Raw genomic sequence first — 25950 nt, 5'->3', positions numbered from 1 at the left:
CACAAGTGCTGTTTCACATTGGTTTTGTGTTGGGTGTGTCTGGAAGCTAAACATCAGAAGATGAAAAGAAGAAAGAGAAAACTAGTCTCCACATCACAGGAGCAGAGATGTATCTGAAACCTCACCCCTACTCTCCTGGGATAGCCCTTCAACAGAGGAGGGGCTCTCAGAGAATGACATCATCAACAGACAACCCCATTAGTTGATGGGACTGGTGAGTGGACAACCCAGAAGACACCTCAGCAAGGAACAGATAACATGATTAGAGAGCACTACCCATGTCAGTAAATATTCACTGTTACGGACTGCATATTTGTGTCCCCCAGAATTCATTATGTGGATCCCTAATTCCAAGGTGATGATATTTGGGGATGGGGCCTTTGGGAGGTAATTAGGGTAGATAAAGTTGTAAAGGGAGGATTCTCATGATAAGATTGGTGTTTTTGTAAGAAGAGACACCAGACATTGCGCATGCTCCCTCTCTCCATGTATACGTATCACTGGTAGGTCACCTGAGGACATAGTGAGAAGGTGGACATCTGTGAGCCAGAAAGAGAGATTTCACCAGAAACAGAACAGGCCCACACCTTGATCTTGGGCTTCCCATCCTCTAGAACTGTGAGATAATTAGTTCTGTTGTCGAAGCCACACAGTCTATAATATTTTGTTATGGTGGCCCAAGCAGACCAACACATTCATATCCACCAGACAGTACTCCTCTTGGGCTAGGTGTCCTGTACGTTCAATTCCTGAATCCCTAGCCCTTCACACACACACACGCACACACACACACACACACACACCACACACACAGAAGGAAAAGGAAGAGCAGGGAAGGAAAGGCAAAATAAAACCGGAGCCTCCTTTTGTCAACTTACATGAGAGTTTTCTGTCTTGGTCATTCAACAAACATTTCTTGCGAGCCTGCTGTGAGCCTGCCAGTCAGTATGTAGGTGTCAGAGAACACACAACAATGACTAAGGCACTGGTACTGCCTGAGAGTTACTCAGGACCTGTGCCCCGTGACATGCAGGACCATCAATGCCAAAGGTTGGGGAGACTTCTAGGAGATGTCAGCTTTTGGGTATGGAAGAGATTCAGGGGAATCCACGGAGGTTTGGCTCATGAAGAATGGTAGGATTTCAGCAGGAACCACCCATTCTTTGATACTGGGATAGCCCCTAAGAATCTTGTATCATTCATGCCTGTGTCCCACATCCAACAATAAGGGTGCACAGTAGGTACTCAAGAAACATGGTGGCATGGATGGTTGAGGAAGGGGGCAGCCCTGGGAATACTGTGGTGGTGACAATGCCTGGCCCAAGTTGAAGGCCTCGGTTTAACTATGCTGGTGCTTGGGAGACCTGAAGGCTCAGAGGGGATGAAAGCTGAAAAGGCAGAGGGGAGTTTGGATGCTCTCTGAAGGTATGGATGTTTTTGGAGAGGGAAGTAGCAACCATTAGAGAGCAGAGTAGTATGGTCAAAGTTGAGTTTCAGGAAAATTAATCCAGCCACATTTAAAACAGATGAATTCATAATTATATGACTCTAAAAATCATTTCACCTCTCTGGGCTTCCCTTTCCTGACTAGATGTAGGAAAGGTCCCTCCTTTCTGGGTAGTACTGTGATGCGTAACACGGAGGAGACAGGCTGCATGGAAGCCCTGACATTTACTGATTGAACATGAATGGAACTGTCCAAGGAGAGAGAGGAGAGAAGCCCCCACTGGCCAGGGGAGAGTGCCCTGTCAGGCCTGCCTGGCCCTGGAGATGCTCTTACCAGTAATCCAGTTTCAGAGGAACAGCTTCCAGGCCACCAATCTGACAGTAAGGCTCCAGGTTGGAGAGTTCATACAGCTGGATTTCATGGTTTCTGTTCACAGATCAAGTACCATTGGAGTAAATTAAATTCCCCACTTCACTTTTGTAGAACAGTTTTTCTATTTCACGGATTCCACAAAGCAGAGACATCGGGCCAGTGAAACACCTGCCCTACTGAGCAACCTCTCTGGCTGAACCTGAGGTCTCCCTCCCCCGTTCTACCATTTGGGGACATCTCTTCTGCCTGGTTCTAAATCAGTCTGGCCTATCCTTCTCCATCAGGAGGCTGGCACAGCTTCCAGCAATATGAGCTCTGGATGCCAGTAGTTGGGTCATCAGATCCCAGCTCACCATTTAGTCCCCTCATTTGTAAAATGGGGATCTCCTGTCTTTCAGGAAGGTTACAAGGATTGAAAGGACACATGAGAAAGTGATTAGTCCAGGACTTGGGACTGGGCTCACAAATGTGAGCTGTTGTTTATTGCAGATACTAAAGATGGTTAGATCTGCCAAGTGGAGGGCAGAGACCTCTTTCTAGAAACTAAGGGGTTAACTCAGTGCTCCGCTAATTTCCCAGGTTTCCAGCCTGCACTCTTGACCCCTTCCCTCCTGTGTTAGCTTGTCCACCTTGCAGCTGATTGAAAGAAGAACAAATTTGTGGGTATGAGAAACACAACTCACTGCTTTGACCTGTTGGCATAGAACAAATGGAGGTCACTCTCTAAATTCCAAAGTCTTGCCTTTCCCTCAGTGTGAAATGTCTTTTTTTCCCACCTCTTTTCACCTGCATGTAGCTCTAGTGGTTCCCTGCCTCCAGGTGTCATAAGCCTTGCCTCATCTTCTGATTTGTCAGCTCAGAGAGTCTCTAGTAGGTTCCTGAGCAATCACTGAACTGCTGTGTGCACAAAAGACATGATAATTAAATTATTGGGCACGGCTTTTAAAACAAAACTGGGCTGAATGCACACACCCAGGTGTGTTGCTTTTCAGTAGTTAGTATTAATTATATTGATACATTTTAATATATTAAGAAATGTATTTTAATTATTAGATTTAACATTAAATTCGATTGTATTTAATAGCTTCTATTATCTGAGGTTGGAGTAACTGTTGGTTCATTAAAGTGGTTGAAGACTAGAGAACCAGGGGCCACTGGAGGAGACTAGATAGAAAAGAGAAACCCCTAGATTGGGAGGGGGAGTCAGGAGAAGCCCAGTAGGCAGGGCTGCGGGAATCCCCCTCAAGCTCTGCACCTTCCCTTACCCATGCCCGGAGAGCCCTGTGTTTAGCAGCTTGACTCCTCAGTCTCCCAACCCTGGACTGCAGTTCACACCCCTGCCTCCACACCATTCCCTTGTGCTGAACTTTTTGCTCTACGCTTGATTTGAAATTTTCCAAATTTCCTTCCTCACCAAGCCACACGCCCTTCTCTGTGGCCCATTACTGAGGTTAACCAAGCAGCCTGGGATGGTGCCTGTTCATTTTCCTCCTGTTGTCATGATCAAAACCTTTAGGATCTTCAGCAGTGAGCATTATCTTTTTACAGTAGATTTTATTTTTTGAATGAGTCCAAAGCACTTTGGACTGAATTTTGGTAAATAATAAAATAGGAACATTATTTTGAATATAAAATAAAATGTGCTAAGAGGTCACAAGACTGATTTTTTCCCCCATCTGGCCCAAACTGTCACTCTGGAATTATTCCAAAAGAAGGCCTCTTTTGGTGTTGGAGACAATGACATCACTGCAATGGGCCAAACAAGGCCTTAACTTTGCAAAGTAGCTTTGACTGATATTATGAGTTCTAACATGTTTTAAAAAGGGCTTCATGACCTTTAAATACCACAGATGTGTATGTGTCTGTGTAAACTCACACATGGCAATGAATTTCATAACATAACGATTGTTTACTTCTAATTGAAGAGCTGCAGACACTCACCCAGTCCCTATGAGCAGCTTGTTGTACTGTGGCATGCTGATGACATCCGTCACCTACCTGTGCTTCCGACTTGTGGACTTGTCCTAATGTGTTCAAGAGTGGAAATAAACAAAAATATGTCTTTTAATGATAAGACAGTTTGACAGTAGGCATGCTTAAAATTATAGGTTTTTAAAAAAATTGATGTTCTCCTTCAAGTATAAAGAACTTGCTACATAGACTCGAAGAGCCCCCTTTATTTCCTCTCTCTAGGGAGGGCTTATTTTGGCACCCTGAGAGGTTTAGGATAGCTGTAACTTCTAGTGTAGATGATAAGTTTCCGGAGGGCTGAGATGGGCTTCTATATCCTCAGTACCCAGCAGAGAGCCTAGGCTATGTCAGGGGCTCAAATATTGTTGAATGATATAATAAAAAAAGAAATGATTTCAAAGATAGGCTATATTGTGAAATAGGTCAGGCATTTTTATTCCTATCCTAAGTCTACTTCCCAAATGTCTTCTGCCTTCTGAATTTCTGATTCTGTGATTCAATAAGAAGCCAAACCCTAGCATAGCTGCCTAAACTGAAATAATCATTAACAGGAAAAAAACAATAAAAAATTCCTTTCCATTTGTCATTCATTAAGACATATGATAAATTACATGATGGAGTCGTGTAATTCATTACTCCATCTGATTTTAGAAGCAAAATGAAGCATTATCTGGTACTACATATAGAGATCACATTTTATTTGCATTCTATAGACGAGCAAAAGCCAACATGAATATATTACATTCAAGGACACAATTTCTGTAATCATGCCACTTGAAGAGCAGTTTAAAATAGCAAATAAAATCAAACTGGAGCACTCAGCATCCTTATCAAATGAAAATCACATACAAAAACTCTCTTTCTTCTTTTCAACTTCAGCTGCAGGGACCAGAAATAAATCGCTCCATCTTCTCTGATCATGATTAAGGTGTCGTCAGGCATAGAGAGAATGCACAGCACGGGACCCCCATATGACAGCCCTTGCAGCACAGCAGGCAGCTGGAAGGAAACCTCTTTCTGTTGGGCCAAAGCATCCGCTTGCTCTGAATACTCTAGCTGCAGATACGTGCACAAGCCATCCTAGAGGATAAAGGAAAATTCATTAAACATCTACTATGTTCCTTTGTTTCAAAATTTCTCTTTACCATCAGAGTATGGGTAACTCCACCCCTCGACATGCCATAATTATTAGTACTCACCAGCTCATCAGTATGCCAAAAATGTAAGGGTAATAACTGGGATGTGCCCATTCAGCTGGGGTTGGAAGTCTGTTACCCACTTGGGCTCCCTTCCCCACTCCCAGGGTCTCTCTCTCTAAAGGAGATGGTGGTGGTGGTGATGGTGCTGAAGATGATGGTGATGATGATGATGATAGCGGTGGCAGTTGTGATTGACAGTACACTACGTTCCATGCAACATAGACCTTCCCTTCAATTCTCATGATAACTGTATGACATAGACACTATTGTTCTTCTCTTTTACATATCTGGAAACCCCAGCTTTGAAAGGTTAAATAGCTTGCCTAAGATCGAACAACTAGTAAGTGGCTGGCCAGAGACTGAAGTCCTTATCAGTCTGACCGCACAGTTCCCACCCACCAGTATATGCCTCATTTAGAATCTCAGCAGTACACCTAGGGAAAAGAAGTCTGTGGTCAGAGGGAAGGGGTGGGGATACTGTAGGGTCTGCAACATTTCTTTTCTCTACACTTCCCCAAAGCCTCATTCCATTAGAGCCTCCCCTTCTCTTCTCTGGAATCCTGACTTCCTATTCAAGTCAGATGATAATGTAAATGCTTCCATTTGATTTTGCTGGGGAATTGACCCAAGGTCTGAATAGAGGTATCTTACTGTTCAAGTTGTCATTTTAGAAATTAATTCATCCTGGGACAGTAGAAGGGCACTGACAGACACTATGGCAGAGAATGTTTAAAGCCTATGTCTCAGCTCATTATTACACAACTCAAATTGGGGATTATTAATAATGATGATGATATCTGTTGAGAATTTACTTTGTGGCTGTCCCTGTTCTAAATACTTTACATGTGTTAACTGATCTGGTTATCATCAGGTGTTTTTTGCTCATAGAATTTCTTGCTCACTGGTGTTTCATGTTTGCTCTGGGGTAAGATGACAAGTGTATCCTTTACTTCTTAGTTTTAGGAAACCCTTCTTGGAACTTGCCTTAGCTACTGAAATCCCTAGTTAAACTATTCCAAGAATAATCTGACATTACAAAATTTGAAAACTGTGAACATGCATATCCCCTTGGTTCAGTTTCAAGTTGACAAAGCACTGAAGGTCAGAGCATACTCCAGAAAGGAACAGGCTCAGAGCTAACATTCTATGTGTTTTCCTTACTAATCCCAAATTTGATTCACAAAACATAACCCAATTTACCCATTGAATTCTGCCCACTGATGCATAGTCTATTTTCATGAAAAGTTGTTGTATTTGTTCAATATTCTGGAAAGGAAAAAAATAAATCTATTTATAGACAGCATAGGGAGAAACTCTTCACTAGGTTGTTGGGGGAGAAGATGCAGAAGGAGTGGAAATCTTAATTTTTCCAATTTACGAATCTCATATTACAATGCGTAATAGTCAAAGGTCTCTGGAATGCCTGTTTTAAGACATTAATAGGACTGTGAGTTGGAGTTCAGTGTGCTGACCCTACCACTCTTTCCTCATGAGAGAGTGGGGCTCCTAGGACATCTATTTTTGTTTTTTTTTGTTTTTGTTTTTGTTTTTTTAAAGATTTTATTTTTATTTATTTATTTGAGGGAGAGAGAATGAGAGAGAGAGAGAGAGAGCATGAGAAGGGGGAGGGTCAGAGGGAGAAGCAGACTCTCTGCCAAGCAGGGAGCCCGATGCGGGACTCGATCCAGGGACTCTAGGATCATGACCTGAGCCGAAGGCAGTGGCTTAACCAACTGAGCCACCCAGGCGCCCCGAACACCTATTTTTGAAATGGAGTCCTAATCAGCATGAACTTTTTGTCTCTCAGTCTGTATGCTCCCAGGAGGTCCCACTCCACCCTGGTCAGTTCCAGCCAAGACTGGACTGTGTTTAGGGACCCCACATTAGATAACAGCAAAACAAGTGATGGTTGGATGCACCCTTGGGTGCACCCTTAGGTGCATCCCAAAACAAGAGGACATGCAAATCATGAAAATCATTTTTTAGAGACCAGAGCAAGCTGGCAGAGGAGTAGGAGACTTAAATATTGTTGGGTCCCAGGAGTTCAGCTAGATAGTTATCAAACCATTCTGAACACCTACAAACTCAACAGGAGCCTGAAGAGAAGAAAAGCAGCAATTCTAGGAACAGAAAATCAACCACTTTCCAGAAGGTAGGATGTGCGGAGAAGTGAACCCGAGGTGATATATGGGAAGAGAGACTATGAGGGGAGGGCCTGGCTCCCAGCAAGCGGTAAAGCAGTGAAGCACAAAATTGGAGCTTTTAGAAGTTGGCTCCACTGAGGGACATCACTCCAGAGGCTAAGCAGGGGATGGAGCCCTCACAGGGACAATGTGGTCCCAGGTCTCTCGGGGTCACAGAAAGAATGGAGGAGCCTGCGTGTGGCAGAGCTCCCAGGTATCAGGCAGGGAAGCTGGCTGCACAGACAGAGCTAAGGAGGGGCTCTCAGCTCGGGATTAATTTAAACTGTAATCCAAGTCACAGTCCGGTCATGGCTCTTCAAGCAGGGACCCCAGAAATGGCAGATCTGGGGAGACCCCCTCCTTCCTCCTCCAGGAGGAGCGGCAGGGGAGCGTGGCAGAATCTGCTGAGTTTGGAGACTCCAAACCAGGCCGTGCGCCAGAGATAGAAATGCTCGGTCACAGGCCAGGTGAGCTCAGAGTGCGGCTGGAGACCAGGGAGACGGGAGGGATTAACTGCTTTTCTCTGAGGGTGCACTGAGGAGTGGGGCCCCGAGCTCTCAGCTCCTATGGGGCAGGAGATTGAAGGCTGCCATCTTTGTTCTCCACCTCCAAAGCTATACAGAAAGCATTCAGAGAACAAAAGCTACTGGAAGCGAACCCAAGCAGATTTGCTCTCCGAATCAGGCCATTTAACCTGGCCCCTGGCAAGGGTGGTGCAATTCTGCCTCCAGCAAAGACATTTGAGAATCATAGCAACAGGCCCCTCCCCCAGAAGATCAACAAGAACATCCAGCCAAGTCCAAGTTCACTGATCAAAGAGAACTGTAAAACTTCACAGTTACAGGAATTCATGGCTTTCCCCCCATGATTCTTTAGTCTTTCAAAGTTAAATTTTTTTAATTTTATTTTTTTCTTATTCTACTTTTTTAGGTTTTCCTCTTTCCTATTTTAATAATTTTTAGGGATTTTATCTTATCAATACCTTTTTAAAAAAATATTTTATTTATTTATTTGACACAGAGAGAGAGAGATCACAAGTAGGCAGAGAGGCAGGCAGAGAAAGAGGGGGAAGAAGGCTCCCCACTGAGCAGAGAGCCCTATGTGGTGCTCAATCCCAGGACCCTGAGATCATGACCTGAGTTGAAGCCAGAGGCTTAACCCACTGAGCCACCCAGGCGCCCCTTATCAATACCTTTTTAAAAAATCTTTTTAAATTTTCATTGTTATATTCATATTCTATCCCTTCATTTTATTTGACACTTTTTTTTGGGGTATACATATAGGTTTTTCTTCCTTTAAAATTTTGGGATATAGTTTCTTCTAATAGATCAAAATATACCCCAAATCTAGTGATTGACTTTGTTCTAGTCTCCAGCCTGATCACATTCTTTTCTCTTTTTTTTTCTTCTTTCAACCAACTTCTTATATTATCAATTCCTTTTTTAGACTCTTTTTTAGTTTACATCTTTACAGTCATATCCCAACCCTTCATCATGTTTGCCCTTATTTTTGTATGTATATATAATATACATTTTTTTCTTTCTTTAAAATTTTTTTCTTTCTTTAAAATTTTGGGAGGCAGTTTCCTCTAACAGGCCAAAATACACCCAAAACCAAGTGTGTGGCTCTGTTCTATTCACCAGTCTAATATAAATATATTTTTTCTTTCTTTTTTTTTTTTTCTCTTTTCTTCTCCCCCAGTTTTGGGTCTCTTCTGATTTGATTAGCGTATATTTTTCTGGGGTCATTGCTATCCTTCTAGTATTTTGTTCTCTCATTCATCTATTCTTATCTGGATAAAATGACAAGGCAGAAAAACTCACATCCAAAAAAAAAAAAAAAAGAACACGAGGCAGTACCAATGGCTAGGGATCTAACCAATATGGACATTAGTAATATGTCAGAACTAGAGTTCAGAATGATGATTATCAAGGTGCTAGTTGGGCTCAAATAAAACATGAGAGATACTAGAGACTCTCTTTTTGGAGAAATAAAAACCCTTTCTGGAGAAATAAAAGATCTAAAATATAACAAAGTTGAAGTCAAAAAGTTATTAATGAGGTGCAATAAAAAATGAAGGCTCTTACTGCTAGGATAAATGAGGTAGAAGAAAATTAGTGATATAGAAGACTAAATGATGGAAAATAAAGAAGCTGAGAAAAAGAGAGACAAACAACTAGTGAACCACAAGAGGAGAATTTGAGAGATAAGTGATACCATAAGATGAAACAATATTAGAATAATTGGGATCCCAGAAGAAAAAGAAAGAGAGAGAGGGGCAGAAGGTATACTGGAGCAAATTATAGTAGAGAACTTCCCTAATTTGGTAAAGGGAACAGGCATCAAAATCCAGGAGGCACAGAGAGGCCACCTCAGAATCAATAAAAATAGGTCCACACCCCATCATCTAATAGTAAAACTTACAAGTCTCAATGACAAAGAGAAAATCCTGAAAGCAGCTTATGACAAGAGGTCTGTAACATACAGTGGTAGAACTATTAGGTTGCCAGCAGACCTATACACAGAGACTGGCAGGCCAGAAAGGACTGGCATGATATATTCAGAGAACTGACCAAGAAAAATATGCAGCCAACAATACTATATCCAGCTAGGCTGTCATTGAAAATAGAAGGAGAGATAAAAAGCTTCTAGGACAAACAAAAACTAAAAGAATTTGAAGACACCATACCAGCTCTACAGGAAATATTGAAAGGGTTCCTCTAAGCAAAGAGAGAGCCTAAAATTAACACGAACCAGAAAGACACAGAGACAATATACAGTAACCGTCACCTTACAGGCAATACAATAGCACTGAATTAATATCTTTCTGTAGTTACCCTGAGTGTAAAAGGGCTAAATGCCCATATCAATAAACACAGGGTGTCAGAATGGATAAAAAACCAAGACCCATCAATATGTTGTCTGCAAGAAACTCATTTTAGACCCAATGACACCTCTGGACTTAAAGTGAGAGGGTGGAAAACAATTTACCATGCTAATGGACACCAAAAGAAAGCTGGAGTGGCAATCCTTATACCAGATAAATTAGATTTTAAGCCAAAGACTGTAATAAGAGATGAGGAAGGACACTATATCATACTTAAAAGATCTGTCCAAAAAGAAGATCTAAGAATTTTAAATATTTATGCCCCTAACATGGGAGCAGCCAATTATATAAACCAATTAATAACAAAATCAAAGAAATACATTGACAATAATACAATAATAGTAGGAGATTTTAACAGCCCACTCACTGAAATGGACAGATCATCTAAGTAAAAGATCATCAAGGAAATAAAGGCTTTAAATGACACACTGGACCAGATGGACATCACAGATATATTTAGAACATTCCATCTCAAGGCAACAAAATACACATTCTTCTCTAGTGCACATGTAACATTCTACAGAATAGATCACATCCTGGGTCACAAACCAGGTCTCAACCAGCACCAAAAGATTGGGATCATTCCCTGCATATTTTCAGACCACAATGCTTTGAAACTAGAACTCAACCACAAGAGGAAAATTGGAAAGAACTCAAATACATGGAGGCTAAAGAGCATCCTACTAAAGAATGAATGGGTCAAACAGGAAATTAAGAATTTTAAAAATTCATGGAAACAAATGGAAATGAAAACACAAGTGTTCAAAATCTTTGGACACAGCAAAGGCAGTCCCAAGAGGAAAGTATATAGCAGCACAAGCCTTTCTGAAGAAACAGGAAAGGTCTCAAGTACACAACCTAAACCTACAAGTACACAACCTAAACCTAAACACAACCTAAACCTCCTAAAGCAGCTGGAGAAAGAACAGCAAAGAAAGCCTAAACCCAGCTGGAGAAAAGAAATAATAAAGATCAGAGTAGAAATCAATGAAATAGCACTCAAAAGAACAGTAGAACAAATCAATGAAACTAGGAGATGATTCTTGAATTAATAAGATTGATAAACTCCTGGTCAGACTTATCAAAAAGAAAAGATAAAAGACCCAACTTAATAAAATCATGAATGAAAGAGGAGAGATCGCAACCAACACCAAAGAAGTACAAAAAACTATAAGAACATATGAGCAACCATACACCAGCAAATTTGACAATCTGGAAGAAAAGGACACATTTCTAGAGACATATAAACTATCAAAACTGAACCAGGAAGAAATAGAAAACCTGAACAGACCCATAAACCATAAGGAGATTGAAGCAGTCATCAAAAATCTCCCAAAAAACAAGAGCTCAGGGCCAGACAGCTTCCCAGGGGGAATTCTACCAAACATCTAAAGAAGAATCAATACTTATCTCCTGTAACTGTTCCAAAAAATAGAAATGGAAGGAAAACTTCTAAACTCATGAGGCCAGCATTACCTTGGTCCCCAAACCAGACAAAGACCCCATCAAAAAAAAGAGAATTATAGACCAATATCCTCGATGTACATGGATGCAAAAATTCTCACCAAAATACTACCCAATAGAATACAACAGTACATAAAAAGGATTATTCACCACGACTAAGTGGGATTTATTCCTGGGCTGCAAGGTTGTTTCAACATCCACAAATCAATCAATGTGACACAATACATTAATAAAAGAACAAGAACCATATGATACTCTCAATGGATGCTGAAAAAGCATTTGACAAAGTACAGCACCCTTTCTTGATCAAAACTCTTCACAGTATAGGAATAGAGGGTACATACCTCAATATCATCGAAGTCATCTATAAAAAACCCACAGCAAATATCATTCTCAATAGGGAAAAACTGAGAGCTTTTCCCCTAAGGTCAGGAACATGGCAGGGCTGTCCACTCACACCACTGCTATTCAAGATAGTACTAGAAGTCCTAGCCTCAGCAATCACACAACGAAAAGAAATTAAGGGCATCCGAATCAGCAAAGAAGAAGAAAATTTTCACTCTTTGCAGATAATATGATACTTTATGTGAAAAACCCAAACGACTCCACTCCAAAACTTCACACAGGAATTCAGTAAAGTGTCAAGATATAAAATCAATCCACAGAAATCAGTTGCATTGCTATACACCAACAGCAAGACAGAAGACAGAGAAATTAAGGAGTTGATCCCATTTACAATTGCACCCAAAACCATAAGATACCTAGGAATAAACCTAACCAAAGATGCAAAGAATCTGTACTCAGAAAACCATACAGTACTCATGAAAGAAATGGAGGAAGACACAAAGAAATGGAAAAACGGTCCATGCTCATGGATTGAAAGAAAAAATATTGTGAAAATGTCTATGCTACCCAAAGCAGTCTACACACTTAATGCAATCCCTATCAAAATATTGTCAATTCCTTTTTAAAGAAATGGAACAAATAATCCTAAAATTTATATGGAATCAGAAAAGACCCTGAATAGCCGGAGGAATGTTGAAAAAGAAAACCAAAGTTGGTGGCATCATAATTCCAGACTTCAAGCTCTATTACAAAGCTGTAATCATTAAGACAGTATGGTAGTGACACAAAAACAGACACATAGATCAATGGAACAGAATAGAGAGTCCAGAAATAGACCCCCAACTCTATGGTCAACTAATCTTCAACAAAGCAGGAAAGAATGTCCAGTGGAAAAAAGAGTCTCTTCAACTGTGTTGAGAAAATCGGACAGCCACCTGCATAAGAACGAAATTGGACCATTTCATTATACCACACACAAAAATAGAATCAAAATGGATGAAAGACCTCAACATGAAATAGGAATCCATCAAAATCCTTGAGGAGAACACAGGCAGCAATCTCTTCAACCTCAGCTGCAGCAACTTCTTCCTAGAAACATCACCAAAGGCAAGGGGAGCAAGGGCAAAAATGAACTATTGGGACTTCATTGAGATCAAAAGCTTTTGCACAACAAAAGAAACAATCAACAAAACCAAAAGACAACTGACAGAATGGGAGAAGATATTTGTAAATGACATATCAGATAAAGGGTTAGTATCCAAAAATCTATAAAGAACTTAATCAAACTCAACACCTAAGGAACAAATAATCCAATCAAGAAATAGGCAGAAGACATGAACAGTCATTTCTGCAAAGAAGACATCCAAATGGCCAAAAGACAAGTGAAAAATTGCTCAACATCACTCACCATCAGGGAAATTCAAATCAAAACCACAGTGAGATACCACCTAACACCAGTCAGAATGGGTAAAATTAATAAGTCAGGAAACGACAGATGTTGGCATAGATGTGGAGAAAGGGGAACCCTCCTACATTGTTGGTGGGAATGCAAGCTGGTGCAGCCATTCTGGAAAACAGTATGGAGGTTCCTCAAAATGTTGAAAATAGAGCTACCCTATGACCCAGCAATTGCACTATGGGGTATTTACTCTAAATATACAAATGTAGTGATCCAAAGAGGCACATCCACCCGAATGTTTACAGCAGCAATGTGCACAATAGCCGAACTATGGAAAGAACATAGATGTCCATCAACAGATGAATGGATAAAGAAGATGTGATACACACACACACACACACACACACACACACACACACACACACACACAGTGGGATACTATGCAGCCATCAAAAAACCCCCTAAATCCTGCCATTTGCAATGATATGGATGGAACTAGAGGATATTATGCTAAGCAAAATAAGTCAATCAGAGAAAGACAATTATCATATGATCTCTCTGATATGAGGAATTTGAGAGGCAGGGTGGGGGTTTGTGGTGGGTAGGGAGGGAAAAAATGAAACAAGATGGGACTGGGGAGGGAGACAAACCATAAGAGACTCTTAATCTCAGGAAACAAACTGAGGGTTGCTGGGGGTTGGGGGAAGGGATAGGTGGCTGGATTATGGATATTGGGAAGGGCATGTACTATGGTGAGTGCTGTGAATTGTGTAAGACTGATGATTCATAGACCTATACCCCTGAAGCAAATAATAACTTATGTGTTAATAAGAATTTAAAAAATATGGAGGGGTGAACCAAAAAAGAAAGAAAAAAGCTCCTATGAACACTTCAAAAAAATTATTTTTGAGTATTAGAAAGATTATTCTATGAACGGCAGAGTAGATTTCTTCTGTGTGGCTATAGTAAGCAGACTACATAATGGACCCACACATGATCCCTACCTCTTGGTATTCATGGTCTCTGTAATCCCCTCCCCTTGAGTAGCTTACTTGTAGCCAATAGAATACCTAATGTAGAGGGTAATGCCTTTTCCATGATTAGATTACATGAGATCCTAACTTTGGTCTTACTAACAGGCTCTCTCCTTGGTTGGCTTTGATGAGACCAGCTGATCTGTTATGAGCTGCCATATAGAAAGGCCCCCATGGCAAGGAACTGAGGACAACCTCTGGCCAACAGCCAGCAAGGAACTGATTGCTGGCAACAATCATATGTGCTTGGAAGTGGATCCTTCCCCCGTCAAGGTTTCAGATGAGACACAAGCCATAGTTACCAGCTTGTTGCAGCCTCATGAGAGACCCTAAAGCAAAGAACCTAGCTAAGTCATGATTTGATTCTAACTCATAAAACTGTAAGATAATAAATATGTATCTGTTTTAAGTTACTAAGTTTGTTGTAATTTGCTATGGCAGCTCAAAAGAATAGAAATTGAGCTAATGGGTAGAATGTCAAGAAAGACGAATTTCAGCTCATCAAGGGGGGGAAGGTTTCCAAGATCAGAGTTCTCTAACCTTGAAATGGACTGCCTTGTAAGGCATTGTGTTTTTGTTAGCTGGGGGTATTCAAGTGTATGCTGACTCAGAGCTTAGCAAAGAAGAGAATGTGAGCATTGAAGGGGCTATATACTATATAAGGTCCTTTGAAACCCCAATATTCTGTAATTTCAGGAATATATATGGAAGGTACCTTCCACAGAAATAATAAGGTTATATGTCTCTTTGGGGGAGTAAGATGTTGGCTTTTCTCTTATAAGTCCCATGGGTATTTGCTATTGTGTAGTAATGACAGTAAAAGGGAGAAAATAAGATGATGCCTGATGTTCAAGACACCAAGGCTTTGCCCCTTGATGAATCAACACTCAGTGCCAGTGGAGGGGTTGTGAGGAAAGGCCCTGGCTGTGGACCTCAGCTCAGCCCCACTTCCCTCTAAGTCAGGCTCAGATGGAGACACATCATACTCCTCTGAGGATGACAGTGCAGACTTCACCATGGCAACTAGACAATACCATGCACATAATATACAACAAATGTTTTTGAAATGAATGCCCAAACAAACCAAAACACCCAGAGGGATAACTTCAAGAAGAGCATAGGGCCACAGAAGGAATGGGAAACAGAGAAGCTCAGGATGAAAGCAATCACTGCCTGGGCTCAAGATGCCCACTCAGACCACCTTGTCTCCAGAAGGCAGTGCGTGGGAGAGCTGTGGGCATGCCTGGGCATCCTGGAACTCCAAACAAGGTATATCAGGCAAGGGTCATGCAGTGTCACAAGCCACGGCAGGATTCAGGCAGGGCATGGGCCACCAGATGGTCTCACTTTGGTGGTGGAGGACCTGTGTCTATGAATAATTAGGCTCTGCCCAAGGTACTGTTTTCTCAACATGATTATGTGGGATTCTAAGGAAAACTGGACTGCTTCCTCCACACATGGATTCACTCACAGAAGAAGCACAGGTTGAACACCAATGGTATGCCAAGTCCTGAGCCAGATGCTGAGGCCTCAGAACTGAAAGGTGTGTTACTTGCCCTCACAGCATTCACTGTATAGTGGGGTCACAAACAAGCAAACAGTGTAAGACAAAATGATTAGTTCTGTGCTACAGGTAGTTATAGATGGCTATCAGGTTAAAAGGAGAAGCATCTATTAATTTCTAGGGAAGTTAGGATATACCCCTTCAAGTCCACAATGGCTGAACTTCCTTAACATCATTCATTCATTCAACATTTACTGGGCACCTGCATGTGCCAAACATGGTGCTAGATTCTTGGAATATTCTAAAAAAATCAGAATTCAGAGAGTCATTACTTAAGCAAGAGAGGGGAGGAGAGCATTCTAGGCAAAGTATAGTAAAGGTATAGAAATAAGAAAATAGGTCATTACTCTCTCTGCTCCCCCCAACACTGAAGGCTTAGTGGACTTGGAGACTAAGACCCTTCTTCCTGTAGATGCCACCTCTGTCTAAAATGCTCACCCTATACACTATGCTCTTCCTAAATGTTATTCTTTCGTGTCCTCCCTCCCCTTTTTGGCATTAGCTTTTGATTAAGTTAACATTTCCTAGAAAGAGCAAAGAAGATACTTCCTGGTTTTTAGCCAGTACTAAAACATGAAACCCTAGAATAGTGGTGAAGACCTGGGGCTTTGGTTGTTCCTCTTAGCCATTCTTCCTTACTAAAGAACTTTTTTTTTTTTAATCTGTCTATTTATTTATTTATTTATTTATTTATTTTCAGCGTAACAGTATTCATCGTTTTTGCACCACACCCAGTGCTCCATGCAACTTTTAACTTGATACATGCCTCCTCAGAAAAAAAAGACCATATTTACCTGCCAACTTTCACAGCTAGATATGACATATGATTAATTTCTGACTAAAGAAGTTAAAAATGTCACAGGGAGCTCCTGGGAATTGTCCTTAAAGGAAAGGAGTAGATCTCTCTTTGCCTCTTCTCCCTGCCTGCTGCCTAGAATGAGAGCATGTTGGCTAGAGTCCAAGCCGTCATCTTGAGCCATGAAAAGGAGTCCACGTGCTGAAGGTGGGAGAGCAGCAAAGCAGGACAAGTCTGTCCTGATGATTTCATGAGGCCCTTTTGACCAACTGACTTTTTAACCCACTGAGCCACCCAGGCGCCCGACCACCTGACTCTTTAAATGAGAGAAAATATTTACCTTGCTTCAGTCTTGGTGGCTTAGCATTTTCTGTCACTCTGTGGGTGAACCTAATGCTAACTGACATACTGAGCATTAGTTGTAGACCAGAGTTTGAATCCCGGATGCTTTCCTTAGTAGCTGAGGGACTTCAGGCAAGTTATTCAGATTCTCTAAACCTCTGTCTTTTCAGTTACAAAATAAGAATAACAATGCCTTCTGAATTAAGTTATTCTGATATTCTGGAGACTAATGAAATATGAAAAGACCCTAAGACAGTATGGTCATATAGTCAAAAATCAATTAATTGTTTGATAAATAAACGAAGAAAGACATGGCTTCATGGCTCCTTGGTGATACACTGCATAAAATTAAGCTTAGTACAAATGGTTCCAAATAATCTGATCCTTGTTCCACATTCCTTTGCACACATGCAACAGGCATCATGCTGATTCTTGTCTTTGAGCCTCTGGGAATGCCGTTCCTTCTTGCAGGCCTTGCCCATCTTTCCTTCATTCATGCAGTGATTCTCTTCATCCCTTAAAATTCAGCCCAAGATTTAACTCCTTCAGGTCTGACTTCCTGGTCTGGTTGACATGCCCTCATAACAACCATGCTTAATTCTAGAGTGGCTCTAGGCTGTATCTTGACTGTGTGCCACAGGGGCTAAAACAAAGCCCCTTAGTAAATATTTACTAAGTGAATATTGCCCCAGTAAAGATTTACTGAATGAATGAATGAATGAATGAATGAGTGAATAAATGAATGAATGAGAGGATAAGGGAATAAGTGGCTGACTAGGCGGGCAGGAATTCTAAAAATATAGATAATTAGACTGCTTTGGTTAAAAAGATCTAGAATGTTGGTAAAACACCCAGGAATTTATCCATTTGAAACACTCTTCTCTCTTCCCAACAGAAGTTCTTTGTATGGTATTGCACAAATAGAGGGGAGACTGTTTAAAAATAGTTTCATTTAATGATCACTTCTCATTGTAGAAGAACTTTTAAACACACCTAAACTTGTATTGTAGCCCTTGAAACTCTGGGCTTTGCACTTAAAAGGGGGCATGTTTTTGTTCAAATCTCAGGGACAAGATCAAAGAGGTTTACCTTGAGTTTGTTTTTATATATAATTTAAGATGTAATCAGGAAACCTAGCAAGTAGTACTTAAAGAGCTTCTCATTTTGTAATGTGTATTTTATCTCAGGAATAAAACCTTATTTATTGCTATGGACTCAATGTTTGTGTTCACCACACCCCAATTCATATGTTGAAGTCTTAATGCCGGATGTGATGGTATTAGGAGGTGGGGCCTTTGGGAGGTCCTTAGGTCATGAAGATGGAGGCTTTGTGAATGATATCTGTGTTCTTAGGAAAGAGATCCCACAGAGCTCCCAAGTCTCTTCTGCTACATGAGGACACAAGGAAAAGTCTATAACCTGGAAGAGAGCCCTCATCTGACATGACCTCAAACTTCTAGTCCCTAGGACTGTAAGGAATGGATGCTTGTTATTTGTAAGCCACCCAGTTTGTGGTATTTTGTTATAGGAGCCTGAATAGCCGTTCATTAAGATTTCATATTTTGAGTTAATAACCGGGCTAAACAATATGGCAGAGGGTATGTTTAAACTGTTTCATTCCAGCAGACCGGGTATTGAAGGGGGATCCACACTCGTTGGAAATAATAGGTATGCTGATCTTCCTCAAGTTTTCATGGGATACAACCTGATGATCCCATCCTAAGTTGAAAATAATGTAAGTGGAAAATACATTTAATATACCTAACCTACCAAATATCGTAGCTTAGCCTAGCCCACCTTAAACATTAGTCTCCAGCAGGGCCACATTTTCTAATACAAAGTCTGTTTTATGATGGAGTGTTGAATACTATTTTGAAAATGACAAACAGAATGGTTGCCTGGGTACAGAATGGTTCTCAGTGCATTGTCAGGTGTTGACCCTTGTGAGCACATGGCTGACTGGGTGCTGTGGCTGCTGCCCAGCCTCATGAGAGAGGATCAGACTGCATATCACTAGCTCTGGAGGAAAGATAAAGATTCAAAGTATGGTTTCTACTAACTGCATGGCTTTCACACTATCTTAAAGTCAAACCATCCTAGGTTGGGGACCATCTACAGAAATAATTAGTGATAGAGAAAGAGCCTTTCTCTCCTTTTCAATAAAAGTCTCTAAATATCTTGCTGGTCTAGCATATTTTCAATAATTTAAAAAATATTTTCCCAGGTAAACTGTTCTGTGAATCAGGTAGGTACTAGCAGAAATCACAGTTTAGAGCTGAGAGTGATCTTACAGATAGAACATCAAGGTTAATTGGTTCATACAGGTAAAGTTTTAACTGTGGTTTTCAATCATCCAACATTTATAAAATCCATTTACTTTATTCTGTGACCTCATACTCTGTTTCATTATGCATTTGAAAGTTTCCATGTCCAGCAGCTGTCTTCCTCTCTTTTCATACTCCTAGGAGGGAAAAAGAATAATTAATGATGAACATAGCTGCATTTTGTTTAGTCTAGGAGTAAGAGCCCAAAGGATCGAATGTCTAATTAGACTTACCTAAACCCTGTCAACTTCTAACATAGTATTTCTTTCGTTCATTTCTCTGATGCATTCACAACTTGTTTCTAATTCCATTAAAAAATGACAATTAAGGTGAATTTATTCTTCATTGCTATTTTATAGGAAATAAAAGGATTGCACTTTTCACTGAAACCATCAAGGGGAGAATCAAATTACCCAGATGAATATTTAGACAGCTCACCTGGTCAATTCCTACCTGAAAGAGTGCACTCAAGTTCTGTAGCTCTTCTAAGGTCACTTGATGTTCGATCTTATCAAAACAAAAAGAAAATAAATTTAAAAACATATAATACTAATGATAATGCCCATAAAATGCAATTTCTGGGAACCCATTGTTTCTCTCTTTATGAGAGGCCCATGAAATAGCTGAGCCCCTGAGTAATACTTAGGCTATTCCAACCCACATTTTTCCTAGTTTCTACTCCAATTCAATTGACTCTTCAGTCCCCAGTTCTGGAGGAAGGTTGGCTGGATGGGACTGGAAGGAAGGAAGAGGTGAGGTAGTAGGAGGAAAGGAGAAGGGCACAAACTTATCATGACCTGGATGGAAATGGGAAAAGGGAGATTGAAAATATTTTGCTACATCATAGTCCAAAGATTCTCTCCTGTCAGGCAACCTGTGCACTAGACTTGCTTTCTGCCATGTCCTCTGTGTTCTCCCCCATTCCACCCCATTCTGTCTCACCCCAGGCTAAACCAGGAAGAGGTCTAGAGAGAAGTTATCGGGGTTCTCTTTTTCTGGGGTACATTTTCTGAAGCTATGTCTAGAGGTTCTTGGTGTTAGGGAAATGGGCTGTCTTTTAGTCACCTGTCCTTAGCTCAATAAACAGACCACCAGAGGATGTCTCCTATCGCCTCCAGTTTCTGAGCTACTATCTCAACAATTTGGCTTTCATTATTGAAAATCTCTAAATTTCTGGCTTAGAATGAATGAATAAACTGTGACCAGTGGGTAAAGCCAAGTTAAGCTCTGGTGTTTGTGCATCATCTCATAAGTCTTAAGGAAGATAGCAAAGGATGGAACTGGCTATTTCCCCAATAGGATCATTCTCTGAAATCACTCTGACCAGCTTCCAAGGTGATGGCCTTTACCATAAAACTCAGACTGACACCAAAGCCATTGAGAGACCCATCATTTTATAAAATTGAAGTACCTTTCAAATTCTGTCTTGAACAGACCCATAATTACTTTTTATTTGCTTTTATCAAGGAACAAAATTGGAAACCTAACTCTAGAATGGGAAAACACTCCACCTGAAAATTCTATTAAAATTTCCCTGTAGGGCTGTTTTGGCAAGGCCTGAAGGGTAATATTAAAAGGCTGACTAGGGGAATGATCTCAATAGTATGAAAGATGATTCCATCACACTGAGGGGCCATTTCACTTAGCCAACAAAAGTTATGACCACTGAATGAATTCAAAATCATCTTGGACCAAACCTTCTCTAGATCCAAAAAAGCAGATGAGAGTTTACCAGGCTTACACACAACATGTATCAGAAAAAGGTATGTGAATCTGAGGCCTAACAAGATGGTACCTTTAAAAGCATGTGACTTCCCTTCCTGCACCCTAGATGTGAGTGCCAGGAGGTGAAAGAATATTTTAAAGAATTTTAAAATTATTTCTCTTAAGATTGAAAAATTATGGGGAAGACGTGCTATTATTTCTATTTTTTTACATTGCATTTTTCTGAGCCTTTATGATTTTAAATATACAATATAAATACTTTATGAGCCTATATGTTAATAAGATATTTGTATTCCTAAACTAACAAAATAACTCTAGATTTGTACAAGGCAATCAAAACATTACATATATATGTTATACTTCTGTGTTTCCATTGCCCCTGATACCTTTTCCTCTTAGCTTCAAAATTTCCTAATATTCTATACTGTGTAATTATTTGTCCACTAACTCCCTTATTATGTAAAATTGGCCTTTGACCTTTCTCTACTTCCATTACTGAAAGAGAAAAAAACAACCAAAAAATTGCCCTACCTCCCAGGAGGGGGCTCCCCAATCCAGAAAGAGACAAGCTCATCTTCTCTCAATAAATTTACTAGAAATGCTGCTGAGAGAGTAGTGTGAACGCCATCACTAATAGTAGTAATGAAGGATGTGAAATCTACTGCCAGAGGGATTATGTAATTTATAAAGTGCTTTATGGTAATTTTCATTTAGGTATAAAATGTACCCAAAAAGCCTGACTTTCTCCCCAGACCCATCCCCAGAAAATATTCTATCCCTCCCCACTTCCTCCTACACTCATGACCCTCATACAGACTTCTGATCTTCAGATCTTTCGAGGTTTCCTATTTGTTATTGTCGTCATTCTGTTCCATCCTAGATACAAATGGAGATTTTCCTGCATCCCCTTCTCCCACTTTCCACAAAAATAAGGAAATGGATGAAAGGTAAGTATTTTTCAGGCTTGCAGTACAAAACTATGTTAACTAAATTTCCATTGCACTTAAGAAAAACAGTTCTTAAATCTCACAGACCTCATCAAATTTTCATATGTCGTGACGGAAATCGAAAAACCAATGATCATTAGCCAACTTCTTTTGAAAAGGCAGCAAAATAAATACGTTTTGGAGAAACACGGCTACAAAACAGAGCCATTATTGTGCTTTTCCTTGAAAATATAAATCAGGCCTTCACATAATTGCATGTTTTTTAAGGCAAATTTGGAACACAAAGCAGAGAAAACATATGTCCCTTCTGGGTACTCCTGTGCTTGGCAGAGCTTGAAAATTCGTAACTGCCATCGACAGCAAGTCACATTGTATCACTAAAAAGCTTGAATGACTTGTTTTCCTACAAATAAAAACAGGGAGAAAAGCCTGACTATTTTATTTCCAAACTATCATAGCTATAGTGACAACCATAAATAATTCAGTCTACAATTGTGGAGTCAAATTTTAAAGATATTATCTATGGCCCAGCAATGCATTTTGCTTTACTCAAATGCAATTTCATAGAAAATTACCTGGATAATTCTCTAATATCCTATATTAGAGGAGATTCATGGAGCTATGATTCCGCTTGTCCTTACATTGCAGTCTCCCCAAAGCAAGTGGTTTTTATGATTAGAGTGGTTTTCCCATAAGGATTCATTCGCCTGCTGGTTGCTCATTTGCATTGCAAATGAGCTCTCCTATTGTTACAACCCAACATCTCTGTGCTTCCCACTGTAAGAGTCTCCTCAGTCGGGATGGTTTAGGGGTAATTTCACATCTACGACAAGGGAATTGACTAATTAATCGAATAAAGTATCCTTTGAAAATCTGTTCCTTAAGAGGTTGTCTCTATAGCTTCAGAAAATAGATATGATCCTGTGGTCTTGAGATTCTGAAAGAGAAAATGACTCCAGAGGGTTTGGGGAGTTCTATGGGTTGAAATCTAGGCGATCCCGAGGCAGACCATCCAGATGAAGAGGAAAGGGGGCAGGCTACAGGGAGTTCTCCAGTGAACCTAGATGGGGACAGCATTTGTGTGCAAGAGGATCATAGCTTAACCTAGGAAGTAGAGGAGAAAATGGTGGGGGGATGGGGACCTGGGTGACTATCTCAGGAACTCTGGAACCCACCCTCTGCCATGGGTCTAAAATAGATGATTGTGGAGGCACCTGGGTCGCTCAGTAGGTTAAAGCCTCTACCTTCGGCTCAGGTCATGATCCCAGGGTCCTGGGAAACAGCCCCACATCGGGCTCTCTCCTCCTCAGGGAGCCTGCTTCCTCCTCTCTCTCTGCCTGCCTCTCTGCCTACTTGTGATCTCCATCTGTCAAATAAATAAATAAAGTCTTAAAAAAATAAAAAAAAATAGGTGATCGTTTTAGCCATATTAGAAGCAGGAAGATTAAAAGAGCAGCCTCAATTTTAAAGTAATTACTGCAGCCTTAGGCAGCACTGCCTCTACCATCCAAACTTTATTGAGTGTATTGTGAGCTGGTCAGTGGGTACCTTCTCTGCATGTTTCCATTAATCTTCACAACTCTGTAAAGGAGATCTTATTATGATCCCTAGCTTAAAGATCAGAAAACTGAGGCACAGGGAGACCAATGCAATTTCCCAGCTTTGCACAATTAGCCACAGCTGAAACCAGGATCCCAAAACAGGCTGTCTGTGCTACTGACCGGGTCACTCACTGCCCAGCTTGATGTTTTGCTGCCCAGCCTCTGCCTGAGGTTCTGGGCCTGCTCCCAGGGGAACACAGACAGATGAGTGTATTGTAGAGGCATGTGGATTTCAAGACCTTTACTGTTCACTATCATTCATATTCCTCCTCTGGAGAGACTAAAAACCAGAGTGGGTTATTTCAGCTCAAGTTGCTAGTACCTTAAGTGTGACCCTCAAATTCCCCTTTACTTAGAGTTATTCTTACTTATTTCGGTTATGGTTATATGTTATATGGTCAAAAGTATGGTGACATTGGAAGAGTCATTCCTCTCCCTTCCCTCAGTGAGTATTAAAGACTTCCCACAATGGGGGAGATTTTAGAGCTTATGTAAGCTTTTAAAAGGATCCAAATTTGTTGCAAGGAGAAGCCCAAGCATTTCCCAGCATGCTTCTCTAAATTAATCTAAAATGAATATATTGCTGCTTTTCCAGCTGCTTGGGTAGATTCCATGGCCTCCTAGTAGTTTAAAGAGAGAAACAGAGACAGAGACAGAGAAACAGAGACAGAAATTCTTCCTCCAGTCTTACCAAATAAGTATGACAAAGCTGACCTTGCATGTGCATTCTGGTTAACTGTATGGTCAAGTACTATGTTGAGAATTCTGAGACAATATTCACTCTTGGCAGGGAAAAGCCAGGATGGATTCACTCTGTCTGTCATGATCACTGGAGGGAAGAATGAGAACTGAAGCAACACATCTGCACCATGAACAAGGCAACCAGGGAAAGAGACAAGAAGGAGAACTGGAAGGAATCTTAGAACCCATATGGTCATCCCGCTTCCTTTACAGTGGGGAAACTGAGGACCAGAGAAGATAAGTAACTTAACCCAAGATCACATCAGTACCAAGAGTCTGGTTTCCTTCTACAACACACATAGGATAACCTTCCCATTGCTGGACCAAGTTGACTGGATGTTTCTCCTTAAACTGAGTGTAGAGTTAGAAGGGCAGGGATGTTCCCAGTTGTCATCAGGGCGCCCTGGAGCTTTCTTCACATCATCTCTCCTCACTGTTCTTCACTCCAGCCCTGCCTCACCAGGAGGTGCCAGTTCCCTAACTCACAACCCATGTCTCCTTTTAGTCTGTCTCCTGAAGGCACTTTCTTGCCTACCCCTGTAATTCTTCTACCTATTAGTCTGCAAAGGGAAGAGAAGCTCCTGCCATGCCTTCTAGAGTTCTAGGTACTGGAGATTGAGAACCAAGATCAGACAAGGGAAGACCAGTAGTCTAGGAGAGAATCAATCAAAGCAAATCCAACTTCATTGCTCATTGTTGCAGCAAACTGTACAAATGGCCCATGTTCTTTGCCAAATTACCATGCCTTCCCATCTTGTCTCTGGGTTTGGCTGGGTGACTTGCTTTGGTCAGTGGAAAATTAGAAAATGTGATGCAAACAGAGGCTTAAAAAGTGTTTGCACAGGTCCTTTTGCTCATGCCATCAACATGAATACATGCTAAGTAGTCTGTTAAAAGATAAGAGACAGTCATCTCAAATTGTCCCAGTCATCCCAGCCATTCACATCTTAGATCGGCTGATAACCTGCTGGTTTCCAGACATGTGAGGCAGCCAGATGATGAAGAGAACTTTCTAGCTGACCCTGCAAACATGTGAGAAACCAGTGCTTGGTGTTGGATGCCACTGAGGTTTTGTGTTGTTTGCTATGCAGTGTCACTATGGCAACAGATAACTGATACACTGTCACTAATGTATTGGTTGGGGTTCTACCATAGGCACGAATGCCTGAAATATTAGCCCTTCCAATGTTAGATACTGTAAGTCATGACTTTTAAACTTTCTTTGATGTTACAATCCTTGGTAAGAATCTGTTAAATATATATATATATATACACACACACACAATACATGTTATAAATTATATATATAAATATAAAATTTCACAAGACACTGTGAGTGCATACACATATACATATATGATTTATAGTGGGTATGTATATATAATAGGTATGTTTAACAGATTCTCATGAGGATTATAATATCAAAGAAAGTTTGAAAGTCATGCTTTGGTGAAAACTAATTTTTTTTTTAAGATTTTTTTTTTTAATTTGAGAGACAGAGAGTGAGAGAGAGAGAGAGAGCACAAGCAGGGGGAGGGGCAGAGGGAGAGGGAGAAGCAGGCTCCCCGCTGAGCCAGGAGCGCGAAGCAGGGCTCAATCCCAGGACCCC

The 25950-nt window shown here is 40.7% G+C and overlaps 1 protein-coding gene across 1 annotated transcript in view; it reads right to left on the bottom strand.

Annotated features, from left to right (window-relative positions):
• LOC116880671 (WD repeat-containing protein on Y chromosome-like) overlaps positions 1-24674 on the bottom strand; it is a 116414-nt gene extending 91740 nt beyond the window's left edge. Inside the window, 7 exon segments of the mRNA XM_032879948.1 lie at positions 1781-1873; positions 3761-3843; positions 4640-4870; positions 6190-6255; positions 19381-19464; positions 19781-19834; positions 24611-24674. Coding sequence (XP_032735839.1) covers positions 1781-1873; positions 3761-3795 — 128 coding nt within the window. The 5' untranslated portion in view covers positions 3796-3843; positions 4640-4870; positions 6190-6255; ... (1 more) ...; positions 19781-19834; positions 24611-24674.
• Between the last annotated feature and the right edge of the window lie 1276 nt (positions 24675-25950).

This window comes from Lontra canadensis, unplaced genomic scaffold (assembly GCF_010015895.1).
Source record: "Lontra canadensis isolate GAN:19392208 unplaced genomic scaffold, GSC_riverotter_1.0 scaffold67, whole genome shotgun sequence".
Classification (NCBI taxonomy): domain Eukaryota; kingdom Metazoa; phylum Chordata; class Mammalia; order Carnivora; family Mustelidae; genus Lontra; species Lontra canadensis.
Note: the sequence above shows the minus strand (reverse complement) of the source record. Positions and strands in the feature narration are given on the sequence as shown.